Source organism: Numenius arquata, chromosome 2, assembly GCF_964106895.1.
Source record: "Numenius arquata chromosome 2, bNumArq3.hap1.1, whole genome shotgun sequence".
NCBI lineage: Eukaryota > Metazoa > Chordata > Aves > Charadriiformes > Scolopacidae > Numenius > Numenius arquata.
Window position 1 is genome coordinate 45186179 of NC_133577.1, and position 22830 is coordinate 45209008.

The following is a 22830-nucleotide window of genomic DNA, read 5'->3' on the forward strand; positions in this document are numbered from 1 at the left end:
CAGCACCTCTGGCTGCATGGGCAGCCTGGCTGGCTGGGCACCGAGCACATGGAGTTTGATAGCCTCCAGTAGGGCATCTCTAAGGCTCCAGGATTTGTCAAAGACACTGCAAAGTTTGGGTTTTGTTGGGTTGTTTGTTTTTTTTTTTTTCTCCAAATTGGGATAGAAATAAACTTGCAAGAATCAAAACACTTTGAGATCTGGCAGGGCTGTATCTGCGGAAGTCTCCTGAGAGATGGTGGGAAGTTTCCTACAGAAGGAGAATGTGGAGAACTGTCCCCATGGCTGCCCTGAAGCCCCCAAGGCAAGCGGCAGGCAGTGCATTCACAGCAGCAGTGTTACGGGGCCACAGATGCTGTGTAAGGAATTTCTCCATGGTTTCAGCCGTAGCTTTTGGAGGAAATAATTTAATAACCCTTTTTTTTAGAAGTATTTGCAGTTGAGGTACCTCGTGTAACAGAGCCGATTCCTCAGCTGGTTAGCAGCAGCACTGGAGCTGTGAGATGTAACAGCTCGAGGAACTGTCCCCTTGGTTTTATACAGGTGTGGTGCAGAAGTGAAACCAGCTGAGTCTACATGTTGAGCTTGCTTGTTTATTTGAGTAATTTTGGAAACACTGCCATTCCTGACACTGCAGCTGTGTTTTTGAGGTCAGTAGGAGCAGGACATTAACATGTACGGCAGTAAAAGCGTGATGTTGTGGCAGAGACGTTGAATCCGGCCTTGCAGGAATTGATAGATTTAAGTGGGAAGCTCCACAAACTCTTCCATCAGGAGGATGCAGTCTCGGATGTGTCTGCAGCGCTGTATGTACCCATGCGCTTTTAAAGAATGAGTAAGTTTACTTTCAGTCCCTGCTTGTCCACATACCTGTAAATAATATACTTCCTCAGCTCCTTCATCTCTCACCTCTGCTGGTACCCACAGCAGCGCTAGGTTACCTGGCCACGTTGGTGCAAGGTTCCCCTACAGAAGAGCCCTGCCAATGCAAACAGCGCGGAGCAGCCCCATCAGCCCAGCACATCAGCCACAGCTGCTCAGAGGAAGCACTTCCCCTCTCAGACACGCTGGGAAAGGAAAAACTCGCTTTTCATTTTGGGGCTGCCATTCTCGAGCTTCAGAAAACATTTGAACGTTTTGCAGAAAGAAGACGGTTTGTGAGATGTGGTCAGCCAGAGAAAGTCTTTGGTGATGTTTGGCTGGTTTGTCTTACATGATTCTCACTGTGCTTTCAGATAGATCCCAGTCATCCCATCTCACTTCTGTTATGTGTGTTTGCCTTTAATACCGCAGGCAATGGCCCAGCTGTGCTTCTGAATGGCTGTGGCCCTTCCAGTACCTATTCTACATGTTTCTTCATCTCTGGACACAAAGCAGAGGTTCCTCAGAAACAGCCTTGTCCCACCTAGGAGGTGGTGATTGGAAACTCCTGGCAAGTAAAACCTGTGACGACCTAATTCAGAAGGGAATATAGGGCTAAAATGGGCGAGGGTAAAGAAACAGGCTACTTCATCACTTTTTAAAGTTCATGTTGGTGTACAGGGATGATAAGTGGACCGTGAAGGAAAAGCTTTATGGCATGAAGTTGAGGGATGGGTAGTAGACTGTAGAGTAAGTTCGTCAGGGCAGAGGAGGGCAGCTCTCCTGAGGTCACAGCATGAGACATTCCCCATGTACACACGCTGGAGCAGGCATGGATGGATGGATGGATGGAGTCTGTGATGTTTGTTGTGGCCAAAAGAGGCAGTGGAAAAATTGAATTTCAGGCGCAGCCTAAGCATTTGGGGCTTGAGCCTTTCTGTCAAGTGCAGATGAGGATGTATTTGCACACTTCCGACAGGAGAGGAGACCTCGGAAAAGCAGCGAATCCGTCTCCTCCCTGCTCGGTGGGTAGCGCCGGTTACCGAGCGGCCCGTCAGCTGAGAGAATCGCCCTAAACGCGCTTGGAAGTGAGACCCGGGGGGCAGGCGAGGGGCAGCGCAGGGACCGAACCCCTTCCTGCCCCCCGCCCCTAAAGCCTTGCACAGGAACGCATCCAAGGGGCGCGGAATTCTTCCTCTAAAGCAAGGGTGGTATTTGGCCCAATTACTTTAATAAAGGGTGCAAGCAACATTAAAGTCTTAACTTAAAAAAAGAAAAAAGAAAAGGAAAAAGAAACCCACAACCCTGGCAGGAGTTGCTTTTTCTTCTTGGCTCTTCGCTTCCCCCCACTCCCCGGGGGTAAGGACGGCGGCCAGGCAGCAGCAAGTCCCCTCGCCGACTGCGCGGGGCGGAATAAATAGGCGGGCGGCGGCGCGGCCGGCGGAGCCCTCCGCGGCCCCTCCACGTCACTCCGCGGCGAGGCGAGCACGTGGGGCGGGGAGACTTTATAAATCTCCCTCTCCCTGCGCGGCCGTGATGTTATCTGCTGGCACCCGTCCCCTCCGCGCAGGGACAGCCGAGGGGTCGGGGGCGCCGGGCGGGGGGCGCCGGGCGGAGCGCTAGATCCGCCGTGAGCCGCGGCCGCCGGGGCCAGCCCCGAGCCCCATCCCCAAAGCCCGGCGCGGGGGGGGGGGGTTGGGGGGGAGAGAGGAGCGGCCGCTCTGCGGGGAAGGCTTATCGGGGCGGCGGCGCTGCCTGACTGCGGTGTGGGGTTGGCGTTTGGGAAAGGAGGAGGAAGAGGAGGGAGCTGGAAAAAAAAAAAAAAAAAAAAGAAAAAAAAAAAAACAACCAGCAGCAGCAGCGGCTCTGCGGCCCGGGCGAGGGTGGGTCGGTGCGCGCAGCGCGGGGCGCACGCAGCAGCCTGCGGGACGCGGCCGCACGGAGGATCGATCGCCGCCGCCGTTCGCCTCTCCGCCGCCGGGCCGCGGGGGCCGGGGCCGGGCGCAGCCCCGCGCACACGTGCGCGCCTCTGCCGGCGCCGCCGCGGGGGCTGAGCGGGGCGGTGCCGCCGCCGCTGCCCGCCGGGAGCCGCCGGCCGCCGCGGGCGCACGGCGGGGCTCAGCGCCGCGCCGGCACCCTCTGCCCCGCCGGCTGCGGCAGCGCCCTGTAATACCCATCACCGCTGCTTCCCCCCCCCCCGCTCCGGGTTTTTTTTTTCCCTTTTTTTTTTTTTTCCTTCAATTTTTTGTTTTCCAGCCTGCTCCGCCAGCGCGCTGAGAACACTCTCTCCATTTACTTGATTCGCCGGCTTGTTGATCTGTTTGGGGGGTTTTCCTCTCCTTTTTTTTTTTGCTGCCCGGCTCACTCCACCCCCGAATTTTACCTAGTTGTAGCAACTTGCTTCCATTTATATATTTTTTTATTATTATTATTGGTATTTTTTTCACTGACGCCTCCCGTGCGTTCGTCGATTGCAAGTCGTCCTTGCAGTCCTGTTTTTAACTGCATTTTGTCTGCAGATCTTCCCTTTGTTTGCGCACATCCCCTTTTTTATTTTTATTTTTTTTTTGTTTCGTTGTTGTTCGTTGTTAAAGTCACTCTTTTTTGGGGGGGCGCTGTATTTAAACACTTAAAATGCACTGCTATCTCCTGAGCGTGTTTCTCACCGTGGATCTGGCCACCGTGGCTTTCAGCCTGTCTACCTGCAGCACCCTCGACATGGATCAGTTTATGCGCAAGAGGATCGAGGCGATCCGGGGGCAGATCTTGAGCAAACTGAAGCTCACCAGCCCCCCGGACGAGTACCCCGAGCCCGAGGAGGTGCCCCCTGAGGTCATCTCCATCTACAACAGCACCAGGGACCTGCTGCAAGAGAAAGCCAACCACAGAGCCGCCACTTGTGAAAGGGAGAGGAGCGACGAGGAGTATTATGCCAAAGAAGTTTACAAAATAGACATGCAGCCTTTTTACCCCGAAAGTAAGTCCTCTGTGTTTGTGCATGTGTGTAATTTCGCCCCTGAGGCTTGGCAGTGCCCGGCACCTTCAAATACCAGCCCCGTGTATCATAATCTGCTGCCTTTGCTTAGTTTGCTCTTATCTCGGCATCTCTTCAGTGGTGGCTTCTAGGGTTTCATTTAGGTGGTGGGGTATGCATATGCCTGGGTGGGTGGGTTGTGGGATCAGCTGTCCCCCCTAGCCTCGCAAGGTTTCTGATCCCCTTTGAAGTCACCCAGAGTCCCTAAAGGTGCCACTACTTTCCACTACCGTGTACCTGAGCAGAACCCACCCCCCTGCCCCGGATCCCGCTCACCCCCCAGCACTGGGTTTAGCTCCCCCACAGCCCTCAAACAGAGCCAATAACTTTCCACTGCTGTTGTTTCCCTTGGAGTGTCTGGATCAGGCAGGTTTCCATCTCTCCATAACTGAAAAGAAAAGGAGGTCTTAAAAAAAAAAAAGTCACTGGCTTCTCTTCTGTCTGCACCCCTCCGGAACGTTGTCCCTCAGACTGCTATTCAGATGGGTGCTGGCAGAGGACAAGAGACATAGATACCCTCCCTCCTCTTCCCACTGTAGCTAGCCTCCCCTTTCAGTTCATGGGCGCTTTCATTTCAGGTACAGGAAAAGTTTTCCCTTCTGGGTAGCCTCGGTTCTTGGAACCTGTCTCAGCCCGTCTGCCTTGTGCTGTTTTTAATGATCTTCTGGTGATCCATGCCACGTTTTGCACAAAAAGCAAAAAAGGGGTACAAATACTCTCTGATGACCAAATCCACTTAGAATGATTAATAACGATGTGCCTTTTTGTTTCGGTGGTGAAGTTTAAGTGTATGGAAGAAAAAAAAAAAAAAGAAAAAACACCGCGCTGCCTTAAAAGAATCTAGATCATCATCATACCAGGGAAAGTGAAATACCAGAAGCAGAAAATAACTTCACCGTTCGCTTATCCAAAACCTAGTCCCTACTCTTTTCATTTAGCTCGGCTTTTCTCTCTCTTCCCTCCCTCGCCACTTGATGCCCTGTATACTTGCTGTCTGTTTTTTGAAAAGCACATACCTCTTGCTTAAATAGATAATGCAGCCATCTTGGTAACTTTATCCTAGAGTTTCTAATTGCATTTTCCCCTTATTTATTTTTAGTTTAGCAAGTTATAGCTTTGGGGCTTGCTCCGTCTTGTATGTGATAGTCCTAGGATGCCAGCCAAGGTATCTGAACCCCACGCTCGGTGCAGCTGCCTCCCTTTCTTCCTTTATTCTTAAATGACAGCATCAGGTACAGGACATCCTGGCAGTCAGAGCCATTTTATTATTGTAATTATAGCACCATCCATAATAGCCATGATAAATACATTCTGCCCTTGTTACCCTCAGGGAAGAAATACTCTTTTGTAAGAAAAAAAAAAAGGTAATTTGGAGCCAAGTGGGTATGAGCAGAGAGGTTCAGTATAATTCATAGTGAGAACACAGAACTCGTGCCTGTTTTCCACATTGGTATACTGTAGTATTTTGCTGTTTTTTTGGTGGAAGTCAACACTTTAGTTTGGGACTTATCAGATCATGCCCTGAGCAGACAAATGAGCACCCATGGGCAAAGGTTAGGAAGACAGATAGCGGTGCCTTGGCTTGTGGGGTTGACCCTGTAACAGAGAGTCTCTGAGAATTGTAAAATGCATCCATCCTGAGCACATCTGTCCTTCCTCGCATGAGCAAACTACAACGGACCGATAGTCCAAAATGCAGCCGCCTACTTTCCAGAAAATTAAAATATCTGTGGTGTGTGACTCGGATGGTGTTGCCAAAAGAGAATCTATGTTTAGAATGTTGTCAGAGGCCGGATTCATACTGAAGTATTGATAGAGGTCTCGGAAGAGCAAAGGAGATTGCAGGTATCTACCAACAGAGTGCATCAGACGTTTGGGATCGGAGGGCCAGTTAGCAGCAGATCCAGTACTACTGTGCGAGCGCTGTCGCTAACATCAGAGTAAGTAGGTTAACTGTTTTTCCACTGCTCTCTAGTTATGCTGGATGGAGCGAACCTTTCCAAAAAAGACAGAAAGGAAGAAATCGCTCCACCATATTTTAAGGAAGAAATTGAAAGCACAGCTCTGGCGGCCACAGGCGCTTTCTCCTAGACATCTTGGAGGAAATTTTTTTAACTCTACGGTTTCTGCTGTGTTGGAGGGAGGCAGGAGGGAGAAGGGGATCAGTGTGAACGCACTGGAGGTCAAAAGCTGCTGGAAGGAAGGCATGGGAAAGATCAGTGGTTCAGTTTTTACCACAAGTCGTTAGCGTTCAGTAACTGACTACAACCCAAGTATTACAAATATGCTCTAATTATACTCAGTCAGCAATATATCACTACAGATCACTGATAGGTCTTTGTGGGGCATTTTGTAAAGTTCAGACTAAATATTTTTAGCAATGAGGAGATTTAAAAGGAAAACTATAAGAGATATTGTATATACCCTAAGGCATATTTTGTCTTAAATATTATCCTTGGCCAACTGTACTGTATAAATACAGTAAATATGAATAGAACTGGCAAGATGCCAATCTCCTGGGATGAATTTTAGTCAAGAAGGTATTTATGGGATATAAATAATACTGTGTCAACATTTAAAGAAGGGATCTGATTAGTTTTGAATTTATTCCTATTAATCTTTTCACATGCTGTTAGTTTAAGGCTCAAAGTAAAGTTATGCTAAGGTTTACTGATAGTTTGCACTGAGGAAGTAAGGGGGCATCTGGCTTGACAGTCCGCTTGAGGTTAAAGACACATCAAGTCAGAATATATGTGGAAATTCAGCAAGTCAGGGACTGCCGGACTCAAAAACAACAGATGTGAAAAGTAGTAGCGGAAAAAAATACTCCAAAGAGGTTTGGAAAAACCAAAAATGGCTTTTGTCTGTCAAGCATGCCTGTCTGTGTTGTGCTTGCGACAGCATGGGTTAGATACTGAAAGTCTGAACCTCTCCCAAGTCCAGCTGGCAGTCAGAAATTACGTTGTTTTGCGGAGCGGTTTAAAGAGGGAGGTGGAAGCTGAGCACAGCGTCAGAGAGGGTTCTTGCAAATTCTGTGCCTAGGTGAAGTTACCTGAGTAGATGCTTAATACTGATCTCTGTGAAAGCTGGATCACATCAGAAGTTTATTACTTATCGGTTCTTCCTTGATTATCTAGGCCCTGATGCTTAAGCTAGTTATTTATTTGAGGCTGGGTGATAATCGCCATTGCACTGATAACCATGCTGGCATTACATTTCTGTTTATTAAGGATTGCATGTTGTAATACTAATTCATAACTAGGATACTCGAGAAAAACAGGGAACATGTGTATGCGGGTGCTGGAGCCCAATTCATCATCTTCACTCACGGCAATTTTTATCACAGTCAGTGACCTGGTCGGTACTGATGGCTTAAGGCTAATGCAGGTAAATTTTTTACTTTTCTGTGGTCTTGGAGATAGGTCCTCAAGCACTCAGTAGCCTAAGAAATCACAGTTCTTTTGAGTTTGGGCCTGGTTTTGCATGGATTTTAAACTACTTTACTATGAAGGAGCCTCCATGGGTTCCAGCCTGCACTGGGTGGTAGGATTAGTCTTCTCAGGAGTTCTGTACCATGAATATTGCTTTACATAGACCATCATTCTGCTGAATATTCGCCTCATGAAAGACAACATTATAAACTGGCTGGGCACAATGACATGCTTCTACTTTATCAACAAGGACTTGATTTACCAGCAATTATACATATGTGGGCTCCTTGTCTTCAGGGTACCGGAATTACTCCTCCTCCATGTCTGCTGGCACTGACGGCATCATTAGCATGATCTTAACAGCTATGGCTGTGCAGCTCACGTGTGTTTGCATTTAACAGAACAGAGAACTTAATCTTTAAGGATTTCCTATATTGTTAATGATATGGAAACAGTCTCAGAAGGAATACCTTAATTTAAAACCTCCTAGCTGTGCTCATGCTATGGTCATGCTGTGGAGCACCTCTTATAAGAGGCGTTTGCCAGCCTTACTCTCTGGTTTGCAGAGGAACCGGAAGGCTTCCCTGAGGAGAGACATAGGAGGAACTGTTCCTTGCTCCTTGTTCATGAATGGCACTTACTGCGGCCTTCTAGGTGGTGATGAAAAAACCCAGGAAATTGCAAATGGCTTTAAAAAGGGGCAGGGTAATTTTCTGCACAGTAGTCCCCTCTCTTCTTCCACTGGTGGAGCAGATGGTGGGGTGCACCACGTGTGTTTCCTGCCTGTCTTCTGAATCACCAGTGACTTGCTTAAGCAGGGTGCCAAGCTGGGAGAGGGAAGGTCCACAAGCCAGTCTGGCATAGTACGTGGTCCCTGTCTTTCTTCCAGAGGAGGAAGCCTACAGAAAAGCAAAACACCCTTGACCCTGCTCTTTAACACTGCAAGGTCAGAAGACCTGCAAGACAGAACTGTAGGGCTATATTCCTGAGTCCTTTCTGTAACCCTCCTTGAGTTTCTCTCTAGTGTCTGTTTTAAAGAGGCACTTTCACTCTTAATTTGGTGAGTGAAAGGGTTAGGTGTCCATCACTGCCTCTGCTGCTCCCCGCCCCCCCGCCCATTGGCAGTGTGAATGTTTTACAGTCCCAGATACCTATCTGGAAATGTGCCCATGTCTTCTGCTCATGGCTGGAGATGTGGAGGGAGTGCCCGGAGCTCATGCCACTCTTGCTGTCTCCACTTAATTGCAGGACTGGGTGTGAGTAGGTGATTGTGCAAAGAAAGCAGACTATCGTCTTCATCAGCCTTGCTCATCCTTGGTGCACTGGGTGAGAACAGTAGTGGTCATCAGGATGGCTGCGTTACTTTGAAGTAACTACTTCCAGTGTTTTGCTGTCTAGTTTGAGATTCCTGCCTGGGCCAGAGCTGAGCAAAAAGATGAATGAGAACTCCTGGCTGTCGTCTTTGGTGAGCTTCTTCAGCGCGGTTCTGAAACAAGCACAGAGCTTCACACACATGAATGGACTCATTAACACTAAGGCTTTGTGTATGCCTAATTAGCTTCCTGAATTGGGGCCCAGTTTATGGCACATTTGCAGGGATGAACAAAGCCAGACATTTCAAATCCCTCTCGCTGCGTTGAAATCTGTCATTTGGGCATTGGAGCCCAGTGAGAGGGAGATGCTTTACAGGATTTTTCAGAGAGGAAATAAGAGGCTCTTTGGTACTCCCGAGATCCCGAAGAAGGCTGACCCTAAGAGGGCAGCTGGCTTCTTTTGCCTTTGCAGTGTCTGTGCTCCACTGCTCCTGTATTACAGATAAAGAGAGGAACCCCAGGGTATGATGACAAAGCGAGTCATGAGTGAAGACACACAAATGTTTCCATTCCTGTTGTGAAACCACATGCTGCACATTTTCAAGCAGGCACTTTTTAGCTTGAGGATGATAAGCTCCCCAGGCATTATTTATGTAATACTTTGTTACAGGTGTTTCTGCTATTTGTTTAGACTAAAAAGTTTCTTTGGGTTGTTTGTTTAGGGAAAGTTTGCATCCTGCTTTCAACCACAGGCTGTTGCTTGTTTCACTTTCAGTCTGGGATGTAGACTAGTAGGTGCCTAGCTCCAGCATCACTGTCGGTTGGCTTCCTGTAATAGTCTATCTGAAGCAGCTATGTTTCTTCTTAGAACAGTTCCCCAACACTTGTCCTTGCTGCTGTTAGGTGGTTGCAGCTGGACACCTAACTGTATAAGACATACAGCTGCAAGGTCTAGAGGAGAAACTCAAAGATGGTGACAAGAGGATGAGGAGTTGGAAAAAAAAAAAACAACCAAAACTAGTGTGAAGGGTTATGTTTTATCTCCTTCCAGTGTAATCAGTTGTTTTTGAATTTATGAATGACTCATGAGCCTGTTTACTACTGTGGTTCTCTTAGCTCGAATGGCACAGGATCGGCCCTTGAGAAATGAAATGTTAGACCTGGCTTCGCTAGACTTGTCTAGTGAGCAGGTTTATACTTACTTTTGGTGCTCTGCAAGTTGGTCCAGAGTAGAGAAGTTGTCTCTTTGGGTAACACACCGTTCTCTAAACCAGCCAGGTTTTCCAAAGGGAACTGCACGGCAGTTCATGCATGCTGCTTGGAAAGCTCCTGGCTCTTCGCGGAGAAGGTCAGGTGGGATGGATTTAGGCAGCAGTGCCATTCACAGTGGAAAGACAGACTCCACGAAAATGCATCTTGTGTTGCTGTGTGGGTTCTCTGGCATCCACGTTTGGTTTCCAGGAGATGCTAGACCTCAGAGGCATCCCTGCAGCAGATTTATGGCTGAGAGTGTGGAAAGGATCTTTAGAACATCTCTCCCTCATTCAGGTTTTGATTTGGACAGTGAGCGAGAGTTCCTTTTAATTTCATGCATGATGCTCATTGATGTATTCAGGATTTTCATTGTAGAGATGAGCTTTTTCCCACTGAAACCTTACAGCAGGAGCCTCTTTTTGTTGTTATATAAGACTTAGCACAGTATGATGCTGACTTCAGGTTATTATAAATAACGGTGTAAAACATGAATGATAAGTTGACCTCATAGCTGATCCTGCTTTGAGCTGAAGGTTGGACTAGATGTCCCTTCCAACATGAATTAACCTGTGTTCCTCTTATATTACATTCTAATCCAAGAAAAAACAATGCATTGTGTTTCAACTTCCATAGGGTATCTTGATTCAAGTATCACCATATTTCTAAAGATGTGTTATTTTCTGTCAGTCTTGGATTTGTCCCCCTGTCGTAGCTTTCTTGCGCCAAGAAGTTCCTGTTCTTTTCTCCTTCTGCACCCATTTTTCTTTTACTTTTCTTGTGTGAATATTGCTTTTCAAATAAGTGTGGTAGGCTGCATGAAAATAGACGGCTGTATTATGCTTCAGCAAAAGCTGTGGCATCGTTTTAGGCAAATTGAGGAGGGAAAAAGGGAAATGTTGTGATACTGACCTTTCACTTTGCTTGTTTGGCTCCTTCCCACCATATCTGACCCACACTGCACTGACAAATACCACATCTGTCTTGACAGGCAAGTTCACAAATAACCATTCATTCATAACTTGGAGCTGCTGTAAGACTCCTTATGGGTTGCTTAATCTGACAGTTGTGCATTTGAGCGGAGACTTTGAAGAAAAGACTTTGCAGAATGACTGTAAGTTCAGTCTGACTTTGTGAAAACTAAGAGGGAGGTCTTGCGTGAAAGGGGATACTGTATTTAAGTACATGTGTGCGTGTGTGCATGCGTGCACACACACGCATGCATATATTTAAGAGCATTAAAACATCTGTTGTTGCCAAAGCCCAAATTGGAATGTTCTGGGAAAGATAATTTAATTTTTAGCTTCTGGATTCATTTCAGTGATGGTAATTTCAACACTTCCTGGGGAGAGTCTATCAGTGGTTATGTGCATCAAATGCAGCAATAAATCTGTCATTCTTTCCATTTCAGTTTTTCAGGCTTACAACTTCGTTATTTTTCCCTGTTTGGCTGATGTTAGTATCCAATGTTTTCCCTGGCTTCATCTCTTTTAAACCCCTGCCTTGAATTTTAAAAGGCCAGCTAAGCCTGTTGAAGTTCCTTCTCTTACTTGTTTTTGTTTACCTATAGCATTTGCAATTCAGCAGCTAGCTCAGCTGAAGTAATGATGGTAACTTATCTTTACCATAGTGATGACTGAAAGATAGAAATCAGAACATGTTGGTTTTCATTCCATGGGGTAGAAAAAAGCCCCTAACCCACCAAAAAACCCAACCCTGTGGGTGGACTTTGTACTCTGGAGCCTGAAAAACTAATAGATCTTAGCAGCACTGACTCTTTTGAAGTGGTCAGAGAGTACCTAGCAATCTCATAGTTGATGAGGGCTTCTGTGCAATAATACTTATTAATCTTGAGCCAATGGTTGTGTTTACAGATGATCTCCAATATCCCAAATTGAACAGAGTAGGCCTTGCTTACATGAGTAGGTGTTATCCAGTGTGTGTAAAATGACTTTTTTGGGGGCTTTGGGCAAACAGTCATAAAGATCTTCTTTAGGACTGCCAAGATGTACGCTGGGAAGAAGAACACCTGCAGAACTTTGCATCCAAGTGACATGTAAATATGATGCAGCAAATTTACCCTCTTCAGATGCAGCAGTGGGTTGAACTAATGGCAGAAGTGGCTGGCAGGCACAGCACGGTCTAGCATTCACCAGAGCCTGTGGCAGGCTGCTGCTCCTTGTCCTACCTCTGCTTGGTCCCAGGGGTGGCCCACGCTAGCAAAGCTGAGCCGTGTCTCTGCTTGCCCATGAATGTGACAATGGAGGGGCAGCTCTGCCATTTGCATTGCAGTTCCTGGCCTTTGTACTTCAAGGGTTTCATGAGGGAACTGATCCAGTTGACTGGATGATATTGAAACAGAGCACTTAATGAATACCTACTAAGCAAAATTTATGGGTACCTGGTGTCAGGTCCACTCACATATGCAGTTCATTTCTTCATCCAAATGGCTACAGGGCGTACAGGGGATGTTTGCCCTAGGGGAGGGATGAGTGATATATTATATTTTCCAACATGATAGGACATTTTAAACTGCCTTGAGATGTGTTGGATCCACCATCCTTGTGTTCTCATTCTCGCCCAATCTCTGAGAGATCCAGCCCAGTTTTCTTGGCTGTTGTAGTTGGCTCTGGGGCTCCCTGGCAGAGCAAGGGCTGTATATGTCTTGTGCCAATCACTGCACTGTACTCAAATTTTTCCTGATGCACGCTTTGGAAGTGAAGTAGCCACATTTCAACATTGAGGTACGCTGAAAGATGTCTGTACGTTTCCTTTGTTGTGCTTGTTGCATGTTTACCTAGTGTTTAATGGCAGGCTGTTGCAGCAGATATACATACATCTTTAGGTTTGTGAGTGAGGAACAAGTTCCAGCTTTCTTGAAAATAAATCTGCTGTTCTGATCTGGTGGTGTGATAGGAACTGAAAGACTCCCTGCCAGGATATACAGTTTGGAAAGCAAGGGAGCTAAGCAAGCAGCTTCGTCTCAGCTAGGATGGAGGCGGAACCAATTGTTGGGGGTCTGAGCTTTCTCTGCCTCTTTGAATCTGGATTCCCCCATCCCAGCTTGCATTTCTTCCTCATGCTCGGAGCCATGTATTTGGAAATTTCACATTCCCCTTGCTAATCTGGGAAGAAAAGAGCCCCAAAAGGATCTAGAAAAAGAGATCTTTATAAAGGTGGCCAGAGACTGAGTTACAACAATATCATGTGTCTGAAGGAACTTAGTTCTTTCCAAGTTGGAGTCCTATTATTTACCCACTTTATTGGGAGACTTAATTTTCTCTGGCTGGAAGTGTATTTGTTGAGGTAGAGTCTGGAAAGGAATCTGCCTCATGCACACTTGCCACAAGGCCAGCTATACATGTGATACAGTCAAACCTTTCCATTTTTCTGCCTTTTGAGAGTATGTTCCCCAGATTAATGGCCCTGGTCCAAAGCCTGCTGAAAACATTGGAAGCCTTTCCATTGACTGCAAAAGTCTTTGGATCAGGTATTAAGTGCTGTTCCTTTGTTTCAGGGAACAGCCACATCTTCAAGATATATTGGGATGTATTACTGTAATGTGGTGCTTTCCCTTTTATTGAGTTGTCACTGGAGATCTTCTTCTGCATAAGGCTTTGCAGAAAAAAAAATTCCCTTTAAAAATAAACACCTTAGTAGCTTATTGATAGAAGCATTTGATGACAGATGTCATCTGGGAGCAGCATATGGCAGCAATATGGCATGAATTGCAGAATGCAGAGAAGGAGGCATGAGTTCATGTCCTGTACTTCTTAGGTATTCCACACCTCCCACCTCCCCCTGTCTAAAATAAATGACCATCTGACTGCTAAGGTCTTGGCAAATAAACATGCTATAATATGTCTCTATCATCCTCCCTACAGCGAGTTTTTGTCTAGAAGCTCATCACTCCACATCCAGAGGCTTCTTATAAACACGTGCAAAATCAGACCTCAGCACCCAAGGCAGGGAAACATCCAAAGGCTGTGAATAAGAATGTGGCAAATCCCTGTGCAGCGGACTGTAAAGAAAGGTCAGGGCTAAGCCAACAAGGTGTTTTTATGTTATCAATAAAATCTTAAAAGTCAGTTCTGAATGGAACAACTTCTGAAAGTCAATTTGCTGCATGATATATGCTGAGTTTACAAGCTGGAAAGCCAAGTAGTTTGGGAACAGGAGCTGTGCTTATAGCATGAAGGTGCGTGTGGTTTTACATAAAGCCTCTCTAAAAGTGGCTCACGAAGTAATGACTTAGCTTTTGAGGTATGTTTTTTGCATGGAAGAAAAGTTGGAGCAGTTTAATTTGAGTCAGTAAAGCAACTCCAGGTTTTTCCTTGTGATGTTGAAACTGGAGTTGGTGTAGTGATTGTTTAGGCAAGGAGAACAGTCATAGTGGCCCGAGTTTTAAGCGGCACCTGAAGGAGTGGTTACATTGTAGCCTTTGCGAATCCCAGCCTTCTATTCAGATGAAGCCCGAGTCAGGTAAATCTGTTTTGCTGATTAAAAATGACCTGCGTGCTGTTTTCCATCATGTTTGTACTACTACTATATACTCTACAAAGCCTGGGAGGACTCAACATCCACCACAGATTGTTGGATTTTTGTTTGTTTTTAAAAAGTAAAAGAAAAGAGCTTGGTTTATATTTTACCTACGTGGTACTTCCTATGTCCTGTTGGGATGAGATTTGATCCTAAGCCATTTGATGTGGGATATGAAACCAAAGGGCTTGGTTCTTGTTTAATCTCAGGCAGTATTACAGCATCACAAAGTATAAAGTGCCTTAATGTAATTGCAGCCAGACCTGCAAGCAGGTTTCTGATTGAACATGAGTGTTGCGTTGCAGCTGAAGGACATACTCATCTCAGCAGGGATGAGATGTTCTTCTCAGGGTATAACATTCCAGACCTGTCCATGCTTCTAGCTAATGACTAATTGCTATCATACTGTACTTTAAGAGGATGAGACTGACATTGCTCTAGGAGGCTTTGTGTTATGGTAGGATGGACAGATTAAAAAAGCTGGAAGCCATCATGATGGTCTTCTTGTTTCCCTACATGTGTTTTCCAGGCCATTGAGTTTTGCTGAATTAATTCCTTTTTGAAATGGAGTTCACACCACGCTTGGTAAATTATCCAGCAATTAATTACCTGCACTAGAAACAAGCATCTTTGTGGTTTAAGTTGTTTACCTTCAAGTTCTAGCATTTGAATCTGGTTTAAATCTCCACTTGCTGTTTTGAAGACCCGTTATCAATTTTGTGGACGTTGTGTAGGCACCTGCAGGAGAAGGAAGTTTTGCAGACAGGAACTGATCTAGCTGAGAGCAAGCTGGTGTGGCTTCTGGAAGACCCTGCAACGGGGCAGCCAGGAGCTCAGAATGGGCTGCTTTACCCAACTTTCAGTGTGTTTCAGATCCAACAACTCTTCTATGTTTAATATGCTGTGTTCCTTGAAATCCTTCCTAGACTTTTCAGTTATTCTCACAGTTTCCCTGTGAAACTCCTCTGCTCTATTCATATACTCCTGAGACAACAGTAGTGGCCACAGTATTTCAACAGTGACTGTGCCATTATCAAGTACGTGCATGTTGCAGACTCTGCTCTAATTCAATATTCCACAGTTTGTGCGGCTAATTTCAGCAGTAACTTTGCCAGGAGCCCTACAAGGAGAAGTAAGAATTCATACTTGGGTAATTATCCAGCAGGGTCCCCTCCTTCCCAAGTCCTTTTCAGAGGTGCTGACTGTCAGGATGGAGTCCCCTACTCTCTAAGTATGGTCTAGTTTATCTGTTTTAGAGTTATATTTTCATATTGATTCTACTGACATTTACATCTTGATAATTCAAGTCACGGCATTCATGATGCATCTTCTTCATTATTTGTCACATCCATATCGTTATTTCATCTGCGGTTGGTTAATAATGGTTTAGTTTCCTTCCAGGTGATGGATAACATTATTAGATATTAGAGTACAGTAAAATAAGCCTTATGGAGGGCTTGTTAGAAGCTTGTCTCTCAATAACTGTATCCTATCTACCATTGTATTTTGAGTCTCATAAAAATACAAGGCTTTGATTCATTTACTGCCTGGCCATGTTGGTGTCCTGTTTTTCCTGTTTCCTAATGAAATCATTGTGTAGCACCAGCTTAAATGTCTTGCAGCAGCTCAAGTACATTATATTAAAGCAGTTGTTTTACCAACAGGACTACCAGTCTCACTCACTAAGATCCTGGACCAGTGAGATCTGTTTCTAGAGCTGATGTTTGATATACTCCCTTAGTGTCTCTAAGCTGATTCTCATTCCTGCACTTTGCATATTTTTGGGGGGATCAATATAAGGCTGACTGTATATGTGAGATAGCATGAGTTGCCCTGTTTAGGCTCTGTATATTAGCAAACACATTCTGCCTCAAATGCTTAAGACATTTTCTAGTGTTTGGGATTTATTGAAAGGCACTTTTAATAATTTAGATAGTTCCTTGGACAGCTTTTTAAAAAGTGTTGATGCAAGTTATCTGGTGTTGCTTGTTTTGCAATGTCTGATTGTAGTAGCTATTGTTTTAAGATGTTCTGAGTTGCTGCTGGAATAAAAAAAAAATCATCTTTTCATCCCATGATAGTGTGGATTTTTTATCTACAGAAGTATATTTCATATTTCTGTATTATTATTTCAACAGCTTTTATCTTGTAATGAATGAATACCTCTGTTAAGCTTCCTTAGTACTTAAGTAAATCTCATCTTTAAGTTTCTTGGCCACAGAGCTGGTACACCTACTTGATTTTTCTCATGTCTTATCTGCAGTTCTTATTGTCTGACGTATGGCAGTTCTCAGAAGCTATTACTTTTACTTTTGTTTGTAATATATAGTTGCATTTTTTAATTTTATCTTCCTATGATCGGATTTGGTTTCTGTCACAGACAGTTGTCTGACCTGAGTGGTCTTATTTGTTGATTGTGGAACTCTGACATTTCTACCTGTCCAGCAAACTAAGGGCACATCCATTACACTTTCCAGTTTTCTCTGTAAACACTTCTGTCCAGTCAATTCAGCTCATCATTGTATTCATCTTTGTATGGCTGTCTCCTTCATAATACTAAACCTGAATGTGTTCAGTTCTTTGGGTCTTCTTGATTTTGTGGACAACATGAGGTGATCGCTTCTACCTAAGCTGTGAATCTTCCCTGTAACCAAAGCACCTCAGTTCCATCTTCAAAGTAAACCAATACCTACATCTGGCTCCTTGAAGCTGCATAATTGTTGAAGTGCCGGGGGCTTAAAATAAGGGGTGTCTAGAAACCAGCTGATCAGAGCGTTACCATATCTCAGCAGGAACCAGATATAAAGGCATGGAGTTGGTTGCCCTTGTGTTGGCAGGAGTGGTGCCACCTGCAGCCCCTAACTGCAGAGAAGGAAGTAGGTGGTGATGGGTTATCTAGTGCTTGTACAGTTGGCAGCTCTTCCCTCAGAGAAGCAAGGGGCCAGACATTCCAGCTGTTTGGGAGGCAAATAAAGTTTTGGGGTTTCTTTTCCACGTTCAATAGCACAAGACATGGGAGACCTCCAAGTCACTGACTCAGTGACTCTGTGTTGCAAAGTAGTTAGCAGAGATGTTCCTCCTACCTAACCCAGAGGTCTGAGCCCTTAACCTAGAAAAAAATTTCACTTGTGTTAAAAATAGTGTAGAGGGCACAGTGGATCGTAACTCATCCTAGTAACTGAGACTTAGTAAAAGGACCTTGGAATTAGGAATATCTATTTATTAAAAGTTATTAATCTCATTAAGTCTGTCCTCTTAACACTAAGCTGGAGCTAGATCTAGCAAGCATCTTCAGGGAACAATCTGTTTTTGACAAGTTACTGTATAAAAGAGAATGACCAGATATTCAACATTAATCTTCTTTCTGATAGCTGTGATTTAGTAGCATGATTTGGGGCTAGTTTTACATGAAGCTCTGCAGATGAGCTCCTCCAAGCTATGTTGTACTGTACTATTTATTCTGCAACTCCTAATCCTTCCACGTCCATCTCTGTAGTGATCTCTGGGTTCAGTGAGCAGCCTCGTTTCCCATGCATTGAGGCATTTTAGGGATCTCGAGAAGTGAGCTGTCTGGGAGCTTTCTAGGCCAGTTGGGGTGAAAAGCAAAGGAAGGAGTTAAAAGCCCAGCACCTGCACATGGACAGGCAGGTGTGCATTTCCTGCATGCAGGCAGCTAGTGGCACTTAATTCCACTGGCTGGAGAGTTTTCACTAAGAGAGGTTTACAGTCTATGCTTTTCTGTTCCTGATTTACACTGGACCAGGTTGTAAATAATTTTAATTGTAATTACTCTTACAAAGCAGAAAAGATTGCAAGATCTTAATGTTGTTAAAAACTTTCACTTTCCTCTGTCTCTAACATTCATTTATTACCCACTGTCTTTATCTTTACACATTTAATCATTTAAAGATGTGTTGCCTGTGATTTGAGTTGTGAATCTTGACTTCTCTGCAATGCAAAAAAAAGGTACAGTTTTTCTTTTTGCTTTTGCTTCTCCATTACACTTTTACTTCTTGTGTAATTCCTTTTTGTTCTGGTTTTTTTTTTTTTTTTTTCTCCCTCCCCAGAGAGAAAGGGTTGGACAATCCAGCCTGCTTTTCTTGAAAATGACTTTGAAAATGACTTACTTTCATATCCTCCTCCAGCCAGGGAATAGTTTGGAAAGGCTGTTCTCTGGACCCTTGGCCGAGCAGGAGAAGGCAGCCAGCTGCGTCGCTTGCCAGGGGAACAGGAGCCCTTCCTGGCAGAGGTGGGGCAAGAGGAACAGAGCCTGTGCCGTGGGACTCACTTTCATCTCCGCCACTCTCTGCAAGGCAGTCCTGAAATTTCCTGACTGCTTTTAAATCTTCCAGTTAGAATAGCGGAGCAGTGAGGCCCACTTATTTGTGAAAAAAAAAAAAAAAAAAAAAAGGAGGAATCCAGCGTAATTCTGTGTGTGCGATTTTGAATACCCAGTAAGGGAAGGTGAGTGCTCCCATGTGCCTGGCCACCATCACTGTCGCCTTGCGTGAGTCCCCTTTTTGTACAATCATCCACATACGATTCTTCTGTTAAGAACAGGATCAAGTTCTATGGTTTATCCTGTTCCATTATATTTAGCATACTTAGAGATGGATGCACGCTGTAATGTTCTGATTCCTGTATCTTTTTTTTTTTCTTTCTTTTTCAAAGTTCTGGGTACATTTGGATTTGTGGGGGTTTTTCTGGGGCCCTGAACAGGGTGCCTGAACCCTGTTGCTGAGGTGAAGTGTTGGGCAGGAGGAGTGCTTCAGCATTGCATTCTGGCTTTGGGGACCTGTAGACAAGTTGCTGTCAGCACCACTGCAAACACATCATGGAGTAGTCCTTGAAATGGTATTTTGCAGGTTTCCTGGTAAAACCTAATTAAACTTAATTCCTTGGTCTCTGTTTCTGAGGCCTTTATCAGAAATACACAAGTGAGAAGACTTCTCTTCTAAGCCTCCGAGAAGTTTGGAAGCATCTATCCTCTTTCATGTTTTCATCACAGACATGTTTCAGAAGAGATCCCAGTGTGAAAATGACTCCCATGGAGAAGACTCTCTGTTATTTGGTTCCAAGTTTGACATGCCTAAATCTTTCACTGTTCTCTTGTCTTCTTCCTAAGGCATTTCAGAGATAATCTGTAGATGCCACGGATTCTCATGCCACCTTTGCAAGTTACATATTTCTCTGTATCTGTACCCGTTCAGCTTTTACCGTGAACCTTGAGTGGCGTCAGCAAATGTTGAGAGGTTCCTGGCTTGACCTCAAGTCACAACTGACAGAACCACTGGTGACAAAAGGTAACTCATCTCAGGAGCTGATTGCTACATTTGCATCAACAGTGATGGGAACCTCAGAGCAATATGAAGCCTCAGTGTCACGATGAAACTTCTCTCACCCTCCCATGCAGTTTTTCAAGGTGGAAGAAACAATTTATTTGACATATGGAAGAGGCTTTGTTTTATCTGCTTTTATGAAAATCTGGATATGGTGAGATGAGCTTTACAACTTCTAGTTTGGATTCTTGCAACTCATGTTCCTCAGGTTGGATACAAAAATTGCCGGTGGCTGACTTGGCTAAAAGTGGCCAATACCACCAAAAGCAAATATATCATGTGTGCTGCACAAATGGCATTTGCTCTTTCAGAGTCTTTCTGGTAAGACCTCATTTTTCTGACTGGAAGTTGGAAAGGCTGTGAGAGCCTGGGTTCCTTCTGCCTTAGAGACTTTGTTCACCTCAAGTAAATACCAAAATATCCATCTTACTTTTATTATTATGAGGCAGTGATACCCGTCTTTGGGTACTGACAGCTAAGCAGGTAGGCATGAGCACTCCTAGTTGAAAGGCATTGGCAGCTATTCTGTGTTGTTTATAATTTTTCATCACTTTAAACTTTTATTGATGTCACCAAAGCAAAAAATCTATGTGAAAGCAGTCTTGTTCTTCTACGCCAGAAAAATTGAAAAAAAGAGAAAGAAGTTCACTCTGGATATTCCTTCCCCCACTTCGTCTTATTGAGAAGTGCTAAGTAAAACATCCATGGGTAGGAACAGTCCAGCTGCAGAGGCCGTAACTGCCCACGTTTAGTGCGCCAGGGCTTTCCACAACTTGTGTAACAGAGATCCTTTTCTTTGCTCCCATTCTGGTCCTGCTAGTGCATCAGCCAACTTTCACCCCATATTGCAGCTGCTGACAGAGAGGTTTTCTGATGTGCGGAGCCAAGGGCCAACCACAATTTGTCCATGTATTTACAGGGATCATTTCACTCCAGTAGAACCACGGCCAAACATTTCTTGATAGAAACATGCTGCATCCATCTAACAACACTATCCAATTGAGGGAAAGTGAAGAATGCTGCAATATTTGTATTACAGTAGTTGCTCAAGCCCCAGTGAGAGATCAAGACCCTGTTGTGTGAGGTGCTGTTCATCTTGCGGTACTTTTCCCAGCCCTACAGACCTTCCCGTCTAAACTGACAAGTCAGATAACGATACTCTGTGGTGTAATCAGTTACACGGCAAAAGGCATGTGTGCTCGAAACCAGAGGCTTTCATGTGATCTTAAATATTTCTTCATATGATAGTGTTCATCATCTCATGGCTGCGCTAGTCCAACATGCTTATCTAGGAAGTGATCGTACATGAAAAATGGAGAACCCTCATGTTTCATTCAGTGCTGCTGGTGTTTTTGCTGCCTTTTTTTTTTTTTTTTTTGCAGGGCCAGACATTAATCTTGGCCTTACAGCCCCAGTAACTATTATTTCTCATCATCATCATGGTGAGTCTGAAAAGAGAAATTAGAGTCAAGAGGATATTTTCCCAGAAGATTACAACAGTTATAATGGAGGTCAAACTTTTGGCTTCAGCTATTGGACTGTTTCGCTTTAAACTTGAAACGCACATCAGTGAAAGCAGCAAGTTCAAAGTTTAGCATGAAATAATGCCAAAGACTAAGGAAAAAAAAAAAGGCATATTGTAGTAATTTTACTAAAACTTTGCCATCACTCTTCACACTGAATCTAAATTTTCAAACAGTATAACAAGCAATCCCAAGATAATGAATCGCCAGTGGAGGAAAGCGCTGTACAATGTAGTATCCTAGTTTGGGGATTTCAAGACCAGGGAATGGAGCATCAGTTACGATTACTTACTGTGTTGTTTTAAGCATGAACTTGATGTTAATACCACATAGAATTTACTTATTATACTTGCACTATTATACATTTCAAATTTCAAATTCCTTTAACGCAAGGCTTATCTCTTTAACTTAAGTAGCTGTTGTGGTTTATTAGCTAGTTGCAGTGTAGCTGCAGAGGACTTCCAAGTGCATTACCCAGGAAACAGAATGCTTCGAAGAAACATTGTTAAATTTTTAAGTTAATCTGTCTGTTATGACTGTAATTAATAGCATGTAGAAATCATTCCCCCAGGAAGGGTTTTGGAAGCCTGTCGCTCACCCAGGCTGCAGTGGGAGCTTTCTGTGCCTGGCAGCTTCAGCTCTGCGCTCCCAGCTGTTATTACCTCGCTGCATACTGGGCATGGCTCTGGCTGGCTGGAGGGCAGGTCTGTTGATGTTAGTAGAGTTCATGTATTGAACTCGGCACCCTCTGGGACCTCTCCTAATGACATATGTTCCGGAACGACTTTGTATGAATATATCTGATGCGTATAGGTATCAGTGGATGTATTCATAAAGCTTGTTCAGGAATGCAAGCTCTTTGCCAGCAGCTGGTTATCACAGAAGAAACACAGAGCTGGAGGGACTTCAAGAGGCTGCTCCGTTGGTCCTGCATTAGAAGAGGGTGTAGACTGTAACCGTGCTATTCCAGATAGGTATTTGTATAACCTTTTCTTACAGGCTTCCAGTCACCACCACAGTCTCCCCATGCAATCTATTTTAGTGCATCTTCATTATCCTTGATGTCTAAAGGTTTTCCACAAACCTTCCTTGTTGCAGCTCAGAATTACTCATGATTTATCCATCATGGACACGGACAATGGATCATTTCCCTGCTTTTTGTGGCAGCTGTTTACACACCTGAAGGCTGTTTTTATGTAACACTTTCAGTAGTCTCTTTTTGGTGAGCAACCCAAATTTACTTGTTAGTCCATGTTTTAAGCTCTGTAGTAATCTCATTCCTCTGAAGCACCTAGTTGGGTAGTTGCTTCTGTTTTAACTAGAAACCACTGATAACTGCTTTCTCAGGGCAGTCTTCCAGTCTTGCAGCCTACCTGCTGTATTTTTCTGTCTAGACCATATCTCCCTCATTTGTTAATGGGTGTGTCAGTGTCCAAACTCACTGAAGTTAAGATAAATGTCATCTGTGGTTTCTCCTCTGTTTGCAAAGCTTGTTATCCAGTCCTGAAGGCACTTCAGATTGTTTGGACACTAATTGCT

General features: G+C 44.5%; 1 protein-coding gene across 1 annotated transcript in view; it reads left to right on the forward strand.

Annotated features, from left to right (window-relative positions):
* Positions 1–2906: 2906 nt before the first annotated feature.
* The window catches only part of TGFB2 (transforming growth factor beta 2), a 65780-nt gene continuing 45856 nt past the window's right edge, over positions 2907–22830 (forward strand). Inside the window, exon 1 of the mRNA XM_074165365.1 lies at positions 2907–3838. Within this exon, the coding sequence (XP_074021466.1) occupies positions 3496–3838 (343 nt within the window). The 5' untranslated portion in view covers positions 2907–3495. The remainder of the gene's footprint in view (positions 3839–22830) is intronic.